Source organism: Pundamilia nyererei, unplaced genomic scaffold, assembly GCF_000239375.1.
Source record: "Pundamilia nyererei isolate P.nyererei 1_Seehausen unplaced genomic scaffold, PunNye1.0 scaffold00087, whole genome shotgun sequence".
Taxonomy (NCBI): Eukaryota; Metazoa; Chordata; class Actinopteri; order Cichliformes; family Cichlidae; genus Pundamilia; species Pundamilia nyererei.
In genome coordinates this window covers 648593-661734 of record NW_005187488.1, presented here as the reverse complement: position 1 = coordinate 661734, position 13142 = coordinate 648593, and the positions used below count along the sequence as shown (strand labels likewise).

The following is a 13142-nucleotide window of genomic DNA, read 5'->3' as shown; positions in this document are numbered from 1 at the left end:
CAAATCATCAGCGTAATTTTTGTAGTACCCCCTCCCAAAGCCACTGAGAACAGCAGTTTCAACTTTGGGCCAAGCAATGCTGTGGTGCTGTGCTGGTGTCAGTTTTTTTTGGAAGCAGTGCTTTTAGATTCCCATGTTAAAATGTCCAACTTTACCACAGAAGGAAATATATTTATAATCTGGTACAAAAGAGAAAATGGCTTTATTATTGCTAATTTTCTTGCTCGTGACAACTGAAGGCAGGGCGTATTTTTGTAAAACGCAACTGCTTAACTATGAGGGTAAAAGTTGCACGATTAAGGGCGTGGGTGCTCCGAGTGGCAGGCCAGTGCTGCCAGCTGTCAGCTACATGTTGTACCAACAAATCTGAGTTATTGAACTGAACCTCTCAACTATATTTCTGGTACTGGTGCTTACTGGAAGAATGCTTAAGTGTTTGAGTGCCTAATGAGAAATGTCTGCACACCTGAAAGAACAGTAGGTGATTCAGAAGAAAGCAAACTTTACAAAAACAATTAAACATGATCCTGCCCACCTGTATTCTTGACAAAGGTCGAACAGGCGAAAGCGTTGCAGTCTGATGAATGTGCCAGTTTTATCTGAAGCAAGAAGACATGCCTGCTGTTTAACTAATTGGTGTGTGTCATCTGGCTTCAGATGAAGCTGATAAAGCATAGCAATACAATTTATGCTGTGCTCTCTAATATCTCTCTCTAATATATCTCTTTTTGCCTATGGGAAGCATGTATATTGTAAATAGAGTTCACAAACCAAAGGGTGAGTACGCCAACCCTTTTTTCGATAGTTGCCAATGGTTGAGTGCAGAGATCAGGAGTTTGGATGGCAGTAAACTTTATATTGAAAGTACATGGTAAGATGCTCCTGGTTGTGCTTCCACCATATGGGTTTCACATTAAGCAACACTAAAGTGTGTTTCCAGCAGTAACGCCTGGCAGTCCATAGAAATGTTAAACATTGTTTATTCAGTTTTTTGACTTCCAAGAAACCTGCAGTTGTTTTCATGATTAAAGTACGGCTACTGCTGAACCCTCATTAACAGGCTAGCAGCGAGTGATTATCTGAGCTTGTTATTAAAGACATTAGCAGAGGAAAAAAGAAAAACAACAGACTAATACCCCATTATCCATCATTTACCAAAACCGCACATCTTGGTGCATTCACTAACCTACAGGTGAGGTGAACCGTTGGTGTTTATCATCTAGTGATCTTTCCAGCTTCAGGCACATTACTCATTATTGTTACTCTTTGGTCTACAACATCTAAGTTGCTCTACCAAAAAGGAAAACCAGCACATAAAAGACATACCAGCAGCATACCAAGATACGGCCACATGTTCAATCGCCACACAGCTTATCCCCTCACCCCGGGGAAAAGGATCGTTCACTGCAGAAGCCAGAGAAATCTGCTTGTTAAACGCAACATGTGCAGAGAGACCAGCCCGTGGCAGTAAAACAGCACAGGGGGTGTGTGTCTGTGAGTGTGCACTGTTTCACTGGTCTGTGTTTCTTGGTCTTGTCGCTCCTCGTACAGGGCGAGGTAGATTCTCTGGAGAGTCATGTTTGATCTGAGGGACTGTAAAGCGTTTTCAGACACAGTGTTACAAGGATAAAAGACACGAACAAAGGATGCATGCCTGCACACGAAAATGCTTGTCCTGATGAAAGAGATTAGCTGTAAACAAATGCAGCTTGATCTACCATCCACCACAGATTTTCATTCCTCCACCAAAGCAGCATGGGAAATCCTCCCTCTGCTGTTATTCCCTTAACCGCCTGATCCAGGCTTCAATAGCCCCTTGTGTCACAAGAACTGCCACTTTTCACATTACATACCGCATTGTAATAACTGCAATCTGGTGCATATTGACTTTATGACTCACCAAAAACACATTAAGCCCTTAAGGATATGATTTAGAAATCAATAAATCCAGCCTAAGAATTTCATGCTGAAAGTACCCAAAAAAAAGGGTTGTTGCACAACGTTTCTGTCGGAAATAATGTCACACCTCCTCCACCAGAACAATGAAGCATACATGAGTAGCCACAGACAGCAGCACACAAACAGTGCGGACTGTGTTTTTCTTGGGGGCTTTTCTACAGGTCCCATCTTGTTTTTGGTTCATGGGGTTATCATATTTGACCGCTGACCAGAGTGTGTGTGCCTTATCTCTAACAGGTCATTAAACTACAAGCACCAACCACAAGCCTTGTCACAATCAGGAAAGCATGCTTTCTAATCTCAAGAGGTTTCCATAATAGAGCTGTACTTTAAGAATCTCAGCTCTCCTTGTCAAAGACATGAAAAGGATGTGTTTTAACGCAAGGGATTATGGGGAAATGGGTATGTTTAAATATGCAGACATACATGGCAATACAGTATATAAGGCAAAAACAGTGTTTGTACAATTCCAACTTTAACATTGAGCTTTAAAGGCTATGTTTGTTATTACCACCTTTAGTCTATTTGATATTGCATGGTGGTTCAAACTGTGTTTTTCTGTGTTCATTATTCCATTAATTTGGAGCAGATCCCCAACACCAAAGGCTGAAATGCAGTGCCAAACCATGACAGCGCATCCACCACGTTTTACAGTGTCTTCTTCTTTTCTGACCGCATCTGTACAAGCTAACAACCACTTGGAATCATCATTCCATAAAACCTGTTGCGACTGATTTTCAGTCCAGTTCTTTGGCGTATCTCAGCTCCCGAGTTCACTTCCTTAAGAATGGAAGGATGGCTGTCAGTGGCTTCTTGACAGCCATCCTTCCACTGAGACCATTTCTGATGAGGCTTGAAGGAACAGTATTGGATCAACTTGAATTGGACGGCTAAAAAACCCCAAACAAACCTATGTTTTTCTGAAAACGTTGAGGACTGGATTGAAAATGATTGAAAAACCACCCAATGGCCATCAAAAAAACTCCAGAAAGCCTTGAGAACTATTCCTTAACAACTCTTTAAAAATTACAATCAGGTCTGGTTGATTGGAGGCAAAATAAGAAGAAATGAAGCGGAGCCCAAGACATTTGCACAGCACTGTGAATGCTGACACGTATCTACTAAATATATTCGGTTAATGAGAGAACGGAGAGGATGGGCACGTGACGCACAGATAAAATGCAGAGCTCTAAAAGGAGCAAACAACGGCTCATAACTGCGAGTTAAATCTCTCCTAAACAAAAACTTATATTTACATTCATTTTTCCTAACATCCAATGAAGCTGCATCGCTTGAGACAACATTTGTAAAGCCAGGTTCGTTAAATAATTACAATCATGCAGTGTTTATATGCGTGATTACTAGCTTGCAGTCTTCAGGGCTTTTGTAAGCTGAATTTAGCAACAATCAAGTCAAAATTATTTTAGTTAAAAACTAAACCCAAGAGTCAACTGTAATAAAAATAAGGGGAAAATTTCCAAAAGGGGAATGCAAAGTTTTTATTTGTAATCACTGTCATATAAACTTATAACTAGAGCAAACACTTACTTTGATCCTTAGTGGCTACTCAGCTTTGAAGAGATAAGAAAAAGTGCAATGGACTCCCTTGAGAAATATGGAGCTCACTGTTGAATGGACAACATCCATGTCATGGTTAGTATGCAGTGAAGAAATGACACATTACAGCTCTTTCTTTTTAAGGTTCACAACTTGTATGACATCATGGTAAACATCTTGACAGATGGCCTGTGGGACCTCAGAGGAGCTCACAGCGTTGTGTGTTTATTTCAACAGGAAATGAGCTCAACCATGTAGTTAAAAATGTGAGAACTCCATAAATGGGATTGACGAGTAAGAAGCAAAAAGAAAGTAACAGCACTGCAAAGACTGCGAGCAGCACTTAATCTGCACACGCTGATGCTCTTGGCTGCGAACGAAAGAGCAGTACCCGAGAGGGCCTTGGTAATCTGTGTGTCTCTATGACAGAGCATTTTCCATGCTCTTCGGATGAGCAGTGCGAGGCAGTACAAGGTAGCTCACAGAGCAAACACAAACTGAGAGCCAAGCACAAAGTGGCCTCTAATGTCTCTTTGAGTGGAAATCATGAACAACATTCCAACTTCCCAATGACATATTACAACACAAACCACGAGGTGGAGTGACAACATTTTCAGTCGTTAGAGACTATTTGGTGAAAAAAATTGAAAATTGGCACGTGAGAGTTGACTATATTTCAGATACAAAACCTCTGGTTTGACTTGGAGTGGACCCAGAACAAGAACTAGAGCTGCTTTATTCCAGATGAACTACATTTATATTCTGGCCAAGAATATTTTTGCTGCATCACCTCCTTGTAAACCGGTAACTTCTGGTCCCAGAGGAGAAGTCCCAGCTCGTGAACGTCATGGGCGTGCTTCTAGTTCATAATTGAAACTGTCAGAATCAGTCAAGTCCAGCTCAGTCTCATAGGTGCCATTAATGAGCAGACTCAGGCAAAAAGTATGCAACATATGCACCAATATGAAAATCTATACTCTCAAACATGTTCACAGCAACAAAGCCAAACAAACCACGCAGCACCAAATATTAAGTGAACAAGATCACCCTGATGTTCTAACTTAATGCAATAAAACCATAACACACTCAAAGATTTAAATGCACACAGGTACAGAGTTTATGGGCAAACACAGATACAAATAAATGCACACTTGGATGCACAAATAAGCCTGGTGAGTAATATTTCTTTATGCCAAAGCATTGCTCAACACAAGTGGGGTCTATTAAATGAACCATGTGTCTTCAATCAGGCCCGCCTGCTTTAACTGAGAACACGGTCAAATGAAAATCCAACTTCCCCTCACTCGCAGACTGAAACACACTCCAGTGGTACAGATTCTCTGGTATACAGTCAGTCCGGGATAAACAAATGAGTTCCAGGTTAGTAATCAAGCTAAAAGGCTGAAATTAAGTGTAGCTGTTTCATTGCCATCTCAGGCTTCGACCACTGAAGTGTCCGTGCATAATTAATAAAATCAACCCTTGTAATGTCCATACATCCTGGGGTCAAAAATGACCCCAGGACAACACAAGGGTTAACCCAGAGAATCTGGATGGTTTTCCATTTAAAGGTGTGGCTCAGTCTTTTTGTGGCATGCACCATTTCAGAATAATGATTAAAAAAAGAAATTTGCCCCCACCTTCCACAATTTTCTTTCACTAATAAATAACAACTTGCATATTATTTAAAGGTCAGCATAATAGCAATGGCAAACTGTTACAAATTGAGCCTAATTTCCACATTTCAAAGCTGCTTGCTTGTTCAGTATTTCTACTTTAGGCCAAACTGGATCCAGTAATGTCCAAAGGACTGACTAATGCAAGCATGTAAAACTAGCGATAATGTGGAATCCACTGACTGGTGCAGGGTGTGTTTTTTTGCTGGAGGAATCAAATATTTAAAATAAGAAGAATTGAATCAGTCATACTTTAAGGCAATGAAAAGTGTGTTTGGATTACAGCACAGGCATCTTACCTTCATTACCAGGCTGGAGGTCTCTCTCCATATTTATAATGTGTTTTTCGAGAGTCTCACAGATTCCCCTCAGTCCTCCAATGTCTTGTGCCTGAGCTCTTACTGTGCCGTTCAGCTGATTCACACAATTCCACAAACCAGTGACGTGCATGTTCAGCCCCTCTTTGATGCTCTGGAGATTCCTGGAGATAGGATCCAGCTTGCTGCATAAATTCTCCACATTAACAATACGACTGCCCATGTCGGCAATCTCCTTCTCTACATCTTGTGCCTTTTCCCTGCATTGATCGGCCTCGGCTTCCACCTCCCTGCCCAGCTCATCTAGTCGCTCTCTTAGTTTCTGGTGCTGGGCTCTGTGGAGCACCAAAAGATCCCTGGCCTCCTGTTCAGTTTCCATTTTAACCTGATCCCAGCTAGAGTTAAAGCGTTTGAGAGTCTGAGACTGCTGGTTCTCACCGCCTTTAAGGTAGCTTAATTCACCCTTTACATTCTCAATGATATTGCTGTAGTTGAGGAGTTGCCCCTCCAAAGCTGTGATGGCACTTTTCTGGACTATCAGATTAGTCTCCATAGCATCTACAGAGTTTGTGAAACTGTGGAAGTCTTGCTTGAGGTTTTCAACAACAGTTAAATGATCTGTGCACTCTTTTGAGCACTTTTGGTTCAAAAGATCGAGTCTATTCTCCAGAATCTGAACGGAGTCCTTTAGAGTGTTCATGTCTCTCTGCTGAACGTCAGGACTTTCTGGCTCACCACCAGATGGGGAGTTGGAGGTTGTTTTAATCAACAGAGCTGAGAGTCTGTCCTCCATGGAGGACAGTTCATTGTCCATAGTTTCCATCAGGTCTTTGACAACTTCTTCCCTTTCTTTTCTCAACTTCTCCTCTACAAAGTGGCTCAGTGCAATTAAAGACTTCTCTGTGGTGTTCAAACGAATTTCAAAGTGTTCCAGCTGTGCCAGAACAGAGTCAGATACTTGCTTTTCATTCCCCGGAACAGACAGCTTGGTTTTAAGGTCTTGGATCTCATTGCGGAGGTCAGTTTCCTTTGAATCCATGAGCTCAGCCAGACTGAGGTAGTTGGCTTCCTGTCCTTCACAATGTTCCTGAACTGACAGAATTTTATAATCACAAGAGTTCTTCAAATCTGCCATTTTAATATCCATTCCCTCCATCAGCTCATCTCTCAGGGCGCTGATTTTATCGCCCAGGTAGGCCCGCAGGTCTGCATCATCTATAGAAGGAGCAGAAGAAGCCGTGGACAGAGGGGTCTGGGCATCCATTAATAGACGAATTTGTCCATCATGATGGTTGACGCGACCCAGCAGCTCATCCAAGGTATTGCGCTTGGACTCAAGATCATCTGTGACCTGGTTAATCTTGTTCATGACATCCTCCATTGGTGTTGCGCTGTGGTCAAAAGAGAAGCCTTGTACCCGAATGGTTTCGGTCCCTGCACCCTGTGCACTGGCAGGCTGTCTGACGTTATTCAGCAGTGTAGCCAGCATTTTACTGGCATCCTCCTGGAAATCCACTCTCAGGTTCGAGGACAGGTCTGTCATTCTTGCTTGCATGTCCAGAACCATCTGTGATAGTCGCTGCACTTCCTCCTCCAGGTGTTGGGAGCTTTGAGATTCTCTTTGACCATGTTGTGTTCTGTGACCTGTTTGACCTCCAAATTGCCCCTGCCCTCCCTGTGGATGGTTACTCTGGCCATCTGTTCATGGTTTTGGAATTGGAGCAATAAAATTGAAGAGAGATGGTTAGCAAAGCATTTTAAACTGTTTCATTTTATTTTGTATATTTTAATGCAAGACTTTCTTATGTTACAGACAAGTCTTTCACCATATGGGGCTGGAAAATGTCCAGAGGCAGCAGGAGCTTGAGGCAAACGCTCTGTTTGGACTGGCTTGGTGTCCTTCAATTCCATGCAGTCATGGCCCTGGTACCTCGGGCAGCACCTCCACTCCAGCTCTGTGACAGTCTTGTAGGCAATCTTGTACGTCGGTCTAAAGTGTGTTTGATATCTGGGAACATAAGACTTTAGTATAAAGTAATATTGCAAAAATCTACTAGAAACATATTCAGACAAATAAGATTTCTTGCTATTCTTCTTCTCAGCAATACAAAGTAAACTTGTTGCTAATTAAGACTAGACAAACCCCGGTCTGCTCGTTTCATTAATCATGCAGTTGGCAGGACTCAGTTCCCACCAGTTCCACTCACGAAAACTGCTGTTTCTGTCACCCATGATTAACTACATGTCACTGGTGTATTGGTTGCTCAATAAACAGTAAAGCAAAACAAAGGGGAAGTCAGAGAAATGCCAGCCCATGTCTGCCTTTCTATGACCAGTGAAGGCTGGATGGGAAATTTTTTCTTGCTAATTCTGATATTTTTCTTACGTTTTGCTTTCTTATTTATTTTTATTTTTTATCAACAGTTAAAAACACCCAAAGAAACAAATAAACCCATTCATAGTATCCCCTGGTTGCCTATTGTAAGACAGTAACAAAAGTATTGCTTCATATAACAAAATAAATAGACAAAAAAAAAAAAAAGAAGAAGAAAAAACTGACAAAAGCAAAGAATTTGCCGCCCTCCACCTAATATCCAGCACTTCTGGGAACTTACATCACTTGTTGCGCACAGTTTGGCAGCTCCGGTGGACACGGTAAAACCTCCGGCTGTACGAAGCTCTCAGTGCCTCCCGCTACAGCGCAGCTCACGTTCTTGTGCACAACGTAGGCGCACCAGTTTCTGCACAAAATCACTTGTTAATCACTCCTGGTGTGCAGCAAAAGCCCGCGTGCGTATGCACGAACAATTAAATGCAAAGTTACGCACAGAAAAGAAAGAGTACTTCACTGACTTGCAGTCATGAGTTCAATAACTGATGTCCAGTTTACTTACTTGTTTCTTTGTCTCGTTTCGGCGCCAGAATATGCGTTTCCCTGAAACATGCTGTACTGAAAAGGTGAGCCAGTGATGAGAGGGAAAACCATTAACAAATGGATAAGTAGGAGTCCGCGCTTCATGGCTGAGATATTTTAAATCCTGCAGTATCCCTTCAGGTTGTAATCAGTAGTGATGATCTTTGGTTTGGAGATCAGTGAAGGCACTGCGGATTGCTCCGTCTCTGTAGCGCACACATCTAAACCAGCTCCTTCCAGCGTCCTTGGATGTGACGTTTCGGGAACCCCTCCAACGCTGACAGATGCGTTTTCTCCAACTTGCCAGTTCTCGCATATACACATGTAAGTGCACATTTCGCTCTCATTTCGCATATAAAACATTGTAATCGCCGTAAATAATATCCGGACGTCTAAATGTGGATAATGGTTGATTTTGTTTCAAAGGCACAGTGATTATCTCCGTGCGTAAAATGTGCGCTTAACACTGTCGGTATGCTTAAACTTAACAAGTTTTCAGTTTTGCGTTTTTCAGAAAAGAAACGAACAAATACACAAAGTGCGATCTTAAGAATTTTTTAATGCATACATTCAGCAGATTCAGCATGCTCTGCAAAGATCATAAGCACTTTTTACCATTACAAAAGTGTTAAAATGTACAAAAGGCATCTAAAAAATAAAATACATTGTATCAACTCAAAGTTAACAAAGAAATAAAACTACAAATAAGACTTATAGTAAAACAATCCATTGGTCCAATCAGAATCTCTTATGTGGAACTCTGTCTTGCTCTTTTTGAAATGCTGCTGGAGGGCTGACCACCATCCACAGCTTGTCGTTTCATTCCTTTTGCTGATGCTGATGCTAGAAGAACAAAGATCAATTAAAATTCAACAAAATCAAAATAAAATCATCAACAACTGTCTCAAACAACATACCGAGTTCCTTTTCAATCTCTGTTAGCTGCCTCTTTTTGTCGTCCAAATCTTTTTCCTTTTGCTGCATATCAGGAGACGTAATTTTTTTAACGTGATCATCTCGCGCCCTTTCTGTTTCCTCTCTCTTCGATACAGCTGAGCAGTACCGGCTGAGCAGGTCTGTCAAGCACACCCCAGAAAACACAGAAATTACAGCATAATCTGAATCATTAAGGCTACAAAATCAAGCTTTAAAAATGTAAAATGTCCATGATTTAAGTCACCTATTTGTTCCTTTAGACTGTGGTACTGCTGTGGGAGGGGGGCTCCAAACATGTGTAACGTGGTCATCGCTGGGGCCCTGTTCTGTGCACCTCCAAACTTTCCCCTGCTACTGACCCTATCCCCCTGCCTGGTCAGTATGGTGGGACATTGGATCCTGTTCTGCACCACCTGTAAACAACAGCTTTTTTTGTTAGAGGAAATTAACCAGAGTTTCCACCGATACAGCAACACTGCTGCTGCAAAGCCAGTTCTGCCCTGGTTCCATTGAGGAGCCAGCACACAATATGACAGGTTTGGGAGCCTAGTGGACACAATCTGCAAAGGTCATCGATGAATCATTGGGTTTTGCTGGCCCCTTGAGTTTCACTCTTTGGCAGCAGTCCCTCTTTTTTTTTTTCCTCCACTGGAACTAATAAAAGTCTAATCAGTTCTACATTAGGCACCAGCTCTGGCACAGTGTTAGTTTAAAAAACAAAATTGCACATCTGCTTCAGCAAAGTCACTCACCGCCCTTCTGTAGTTATTTGCAGAGTCCAGGTCATCAATCAGAATAGTATCTCCCAGGATGTTCTTAAACACTAGAAAGAAAAAAATAGCACGAGCAAGAAACTTTCAGACCTGCTGGAACAAATTTAAAACTAACTTTTTTTTTAACTGCTACTGAAAACTTTCATAATCAAGTGGCAAGAAGCCAAGTGTTCATATTTCAATGTAAATCAGAGGCAATCAGTGTAAATTTAAACGGTAAATGCGCTAAATCCAAACAGACAGAGCCAGCTTTTACCCACGACAAAGAAAATCATTACATAAACAGTCATTTTAATTTCGGGAAAGAGGCCCAATTTCTGCTCCAGCGACAGTGCCCCTGGAGAGAAAGCCCGCTTCCACCCTGTGAGGCTGGATCCCAGGTGGAAACATTTACCCCAATCTTTACAGGAGTGGTGGGGGCATAAGGGAAATGCCCCCGAAACAACAGCAAACACAGCCTGAGATGGCAAGCCTCTAAAAGCCCACAGAAACCCCAGAGTCTTACTTCAAATCTGCAATAACCAAACAAACAGGCAGCGTTACGCTGAGCAGGGGAAATCCATTTAAGGCAGCTCACCGATGTCACAGCTCTCTGGATCACAGGGGTATATCAGCAGCTCTCTGGCGTACACCGGGTTCCCATGGGGTTCAAAGAGCGGGTAGCCATTTCTTATGTGTGGCAGCGGTCTGTAAGCAATTCAAATCACAACACCATGACACTTTGCTCCAAACGTAAAGGCAACATCAAACCACGCACGATCATTTCTCTTTGCATAAACGAACACTGCTTTGCTACAGTTCATGTGTAGCACACATTCAGTTTATGTGGCTCTTTTCCATTTCATGTCAGAATTTGTTTTTGTGTGTCCTTCCAGCTGATCAACATCATTTCTTTATGATCTGGTAAAAATGTCTGCTGACCTTCAGAAGGTGTTTTAGATTAACTTTAGTAACCATTAAGACATCCGATGATAGATTAGTCAATCAGCTGTTTGGATTTGTGTCTTTTTTTTTCAGTATTTTGCAGAACAGACATGACAGTTTCTAGTGTGATGTTGACTTCATCTTAAATTCAGCAGTCGCTTCACTTTGATGAAAGAAAGACAAAAATGTGTTAAAAAACTTGCACATTACATAATTGATTAATTATAATTACATAATTAATTGACTGATAATTAGGTGTAAACAGCTTTACTGTTGCATTCTAAATTAGTGCTGAAACAATGACTAATATAGATTTATGTTATTCACGTGGGGGGGACTACACTTAGAAGTAATAGTACTGCAGGGAGCACTGCAGGGTTTTTAGCACTGCTGACTTTATAAAAAATAACTGTTAAAATAGTAAATTAGATCAATAACCCATAATATACTGTGTATTCAATATTCTTTCTCTCAGAAGCAACTAAAGCACTAATACGCAGTATGAGCAGAGAAACAGTTTCCAACTAAAAATCAAGAAAACTGTTTCTCTTAAGGGGGTGAACTGTAGCAGCAATGAAAACACAGAAACTAGTGATTCTTACATGTGAGGTCTCCTTTTCTGTAAATATGCCAAACAAAGCAACGAGAAAAAGAATACAGTGCCTGAATACAACACTGTGAAGAAGCCTTGAGGAACTCTTAATTTCTCCATCCTTTGCTTGGACAATGGGAAACGGGTGCCATGATTAACTGAAACATGTGGAACCATACAAGGAAATATAGCACACAAGACAAACAGCTGATTCTGTACAACACTAACGAGCTTGACAGTCAATTTTTGGCATGTCTTCATGAACAGTTCTCCAGGCTTCTTGAAGGACATTCAAAGCTACTCCTTGGATGTTGGCTGCCTTTCGTTCTGTGCTCCATCAAGATGATCCCAGACTTCTTCAATAATATTGATGCCCGGGCTCTGGGGAAGCTCTTTTGCTGCATTGACAGTGTGTCAATCAGTAATTCCATCAATTGATAAGATCTCCAACATAATGCGACCCCAAATTATGACAGAGCCTCGGCCACGTTTTACAGATGTCCGTAGACACTCGCTGTTGTATCCCTCTCCTGAACTCCTTGTACATATTGACAATGATTGGAACTAACTTTGGCGTACCTCAGCCATTTCTCCCAGTTTTCCTTCTTTAAAAATAGCTTCTTGAAAGCCATCCGTCTACTTAGACCATTTTTGATGAGGCTTTAGTGAATCGCAGATGGATCAACCGAGGACCAGATGCATCTCTTAAGTCCTGTCTCAGGTCTTTTCTGGATTTTCCTATTTCTTAAGTGCATGATGTTCAGATACTGTTAACCTGCTGTCCTGTCTTTACAGACATGCCTTCTTTTTTGTTCTCCACAAAGAGTCACTGCACACCAGTGAGATCTGCCAAGTTTTTGACTAATAGCGCTTTGGGAATCAAGTTGTTGGTGCAAAAACACAATTTTGTCTGTCAAACTGTGTTATCTTTGGCATTTGTCATATATTCAGCTAAAGAAATGGAAAAAAATGATGCGGGTTTATGTGACAGGCTGTTAGTAACAAAGTTGCTAAAGATACAATTTAAATCAGTTCTTTGCTAAGTTGTCTGTTATGTGCCATCACAACACAGCCTTATTCCTTGACTTAGGATTCTTGAATGAGTTATAGACTGTGTTTAGTGGCTTAACTGGAGCACCGAGGAAGCTATGTGAGAATGCTCTTTCTGGACTTCAGCTCAGCATTCAATCATATCATCCCGGAGATCCTGGTCCAGAAACTGTCTCACCTGGGACTCTCCACCCCCATCTGCCTCTGGATCAAGGACTTCCTGACAAATAGACCACAGTCTGTCAGACTCGGCCCCCACCGGTCCAGCACCATCACACTCAGCACCGGGTCTCCACAAGGATTTGTTTTGAGTCCCCTCCTGTTTACGCTCTACACATCCGACTGCTCCCCTACCCATCTCTCAAACACCATCATAAAGTTCGCGGATGACACCACAGTGGTTGGACTCATCTCAAGGGGGGATGAGTCGGACTACAGAGATGA

General features: G+C 41.8%; 2 protein-coding genes across 3 annotated transcripts in view; both read right to left on the bottom strand.

Moving 5' to 3' along the window:
- The window catches only part of emilin2b (elastin microfibril interfacer 2b), a 12562-nt gene extending 3907 nt beyond the window's left edge, over positions 1-8655 (bottom strand). Inside the window, exons 1-4 of the mRNA XM_005738823.1 lie at positions 8404-8655; positions 8125-8250; positions 7336-7517; positions 5492-7207 (exon numbers count right to left, since the gene is read on the bottom strand). Of these exons, the coding sequence (XP_005738880.1) occupies positions 5492-7207; positions 7336-7517; positions 8125-8250; positions 8404-8528 (2149 nt within the window). The 5' untranslated portion in view covers positions 8529-8655. The remainder of the gene's footprint in view (positions 1-5491; positions 7208-7335; positions 7518-8124; positions 8251-8403) is intronic.
- A 307-nt stretch (positions 8656-8962) lies between these two features.
- Positions 8963-13142, bottom strand: part of smchd1 (structural maintenance of chromosomes flexible hinge domain containing 1) — a 38393-nt gene continuing 34213 nt past the window's right edge. For both annotated transcript variants that reach the window (XM_013912350.1, XM_013912351.1), the window contains exons 43-47: positions 10710-10819; positions 10112-10182; positions 9604-9772; positions 9341-9499; positions 8963-9266 (exon numbers count right to left, since the gene is read on the bottom strand). In XM_013912350.1, the coding sequence (XP_013767804.1) occupies positions 9172-9266; positions 9341-9499; positions 9604-9772; positions 10112-10182; positions 10710-10819 (604 nt within the window). In that variant the 3' untranslated portion in view covers positions 8963-9171. The remainder of the gene's footprint in view (positions 9267-9340; positions 9500-9603; positions 9773-10111; positions 10183-10709; positions 10820-13142) is intronic.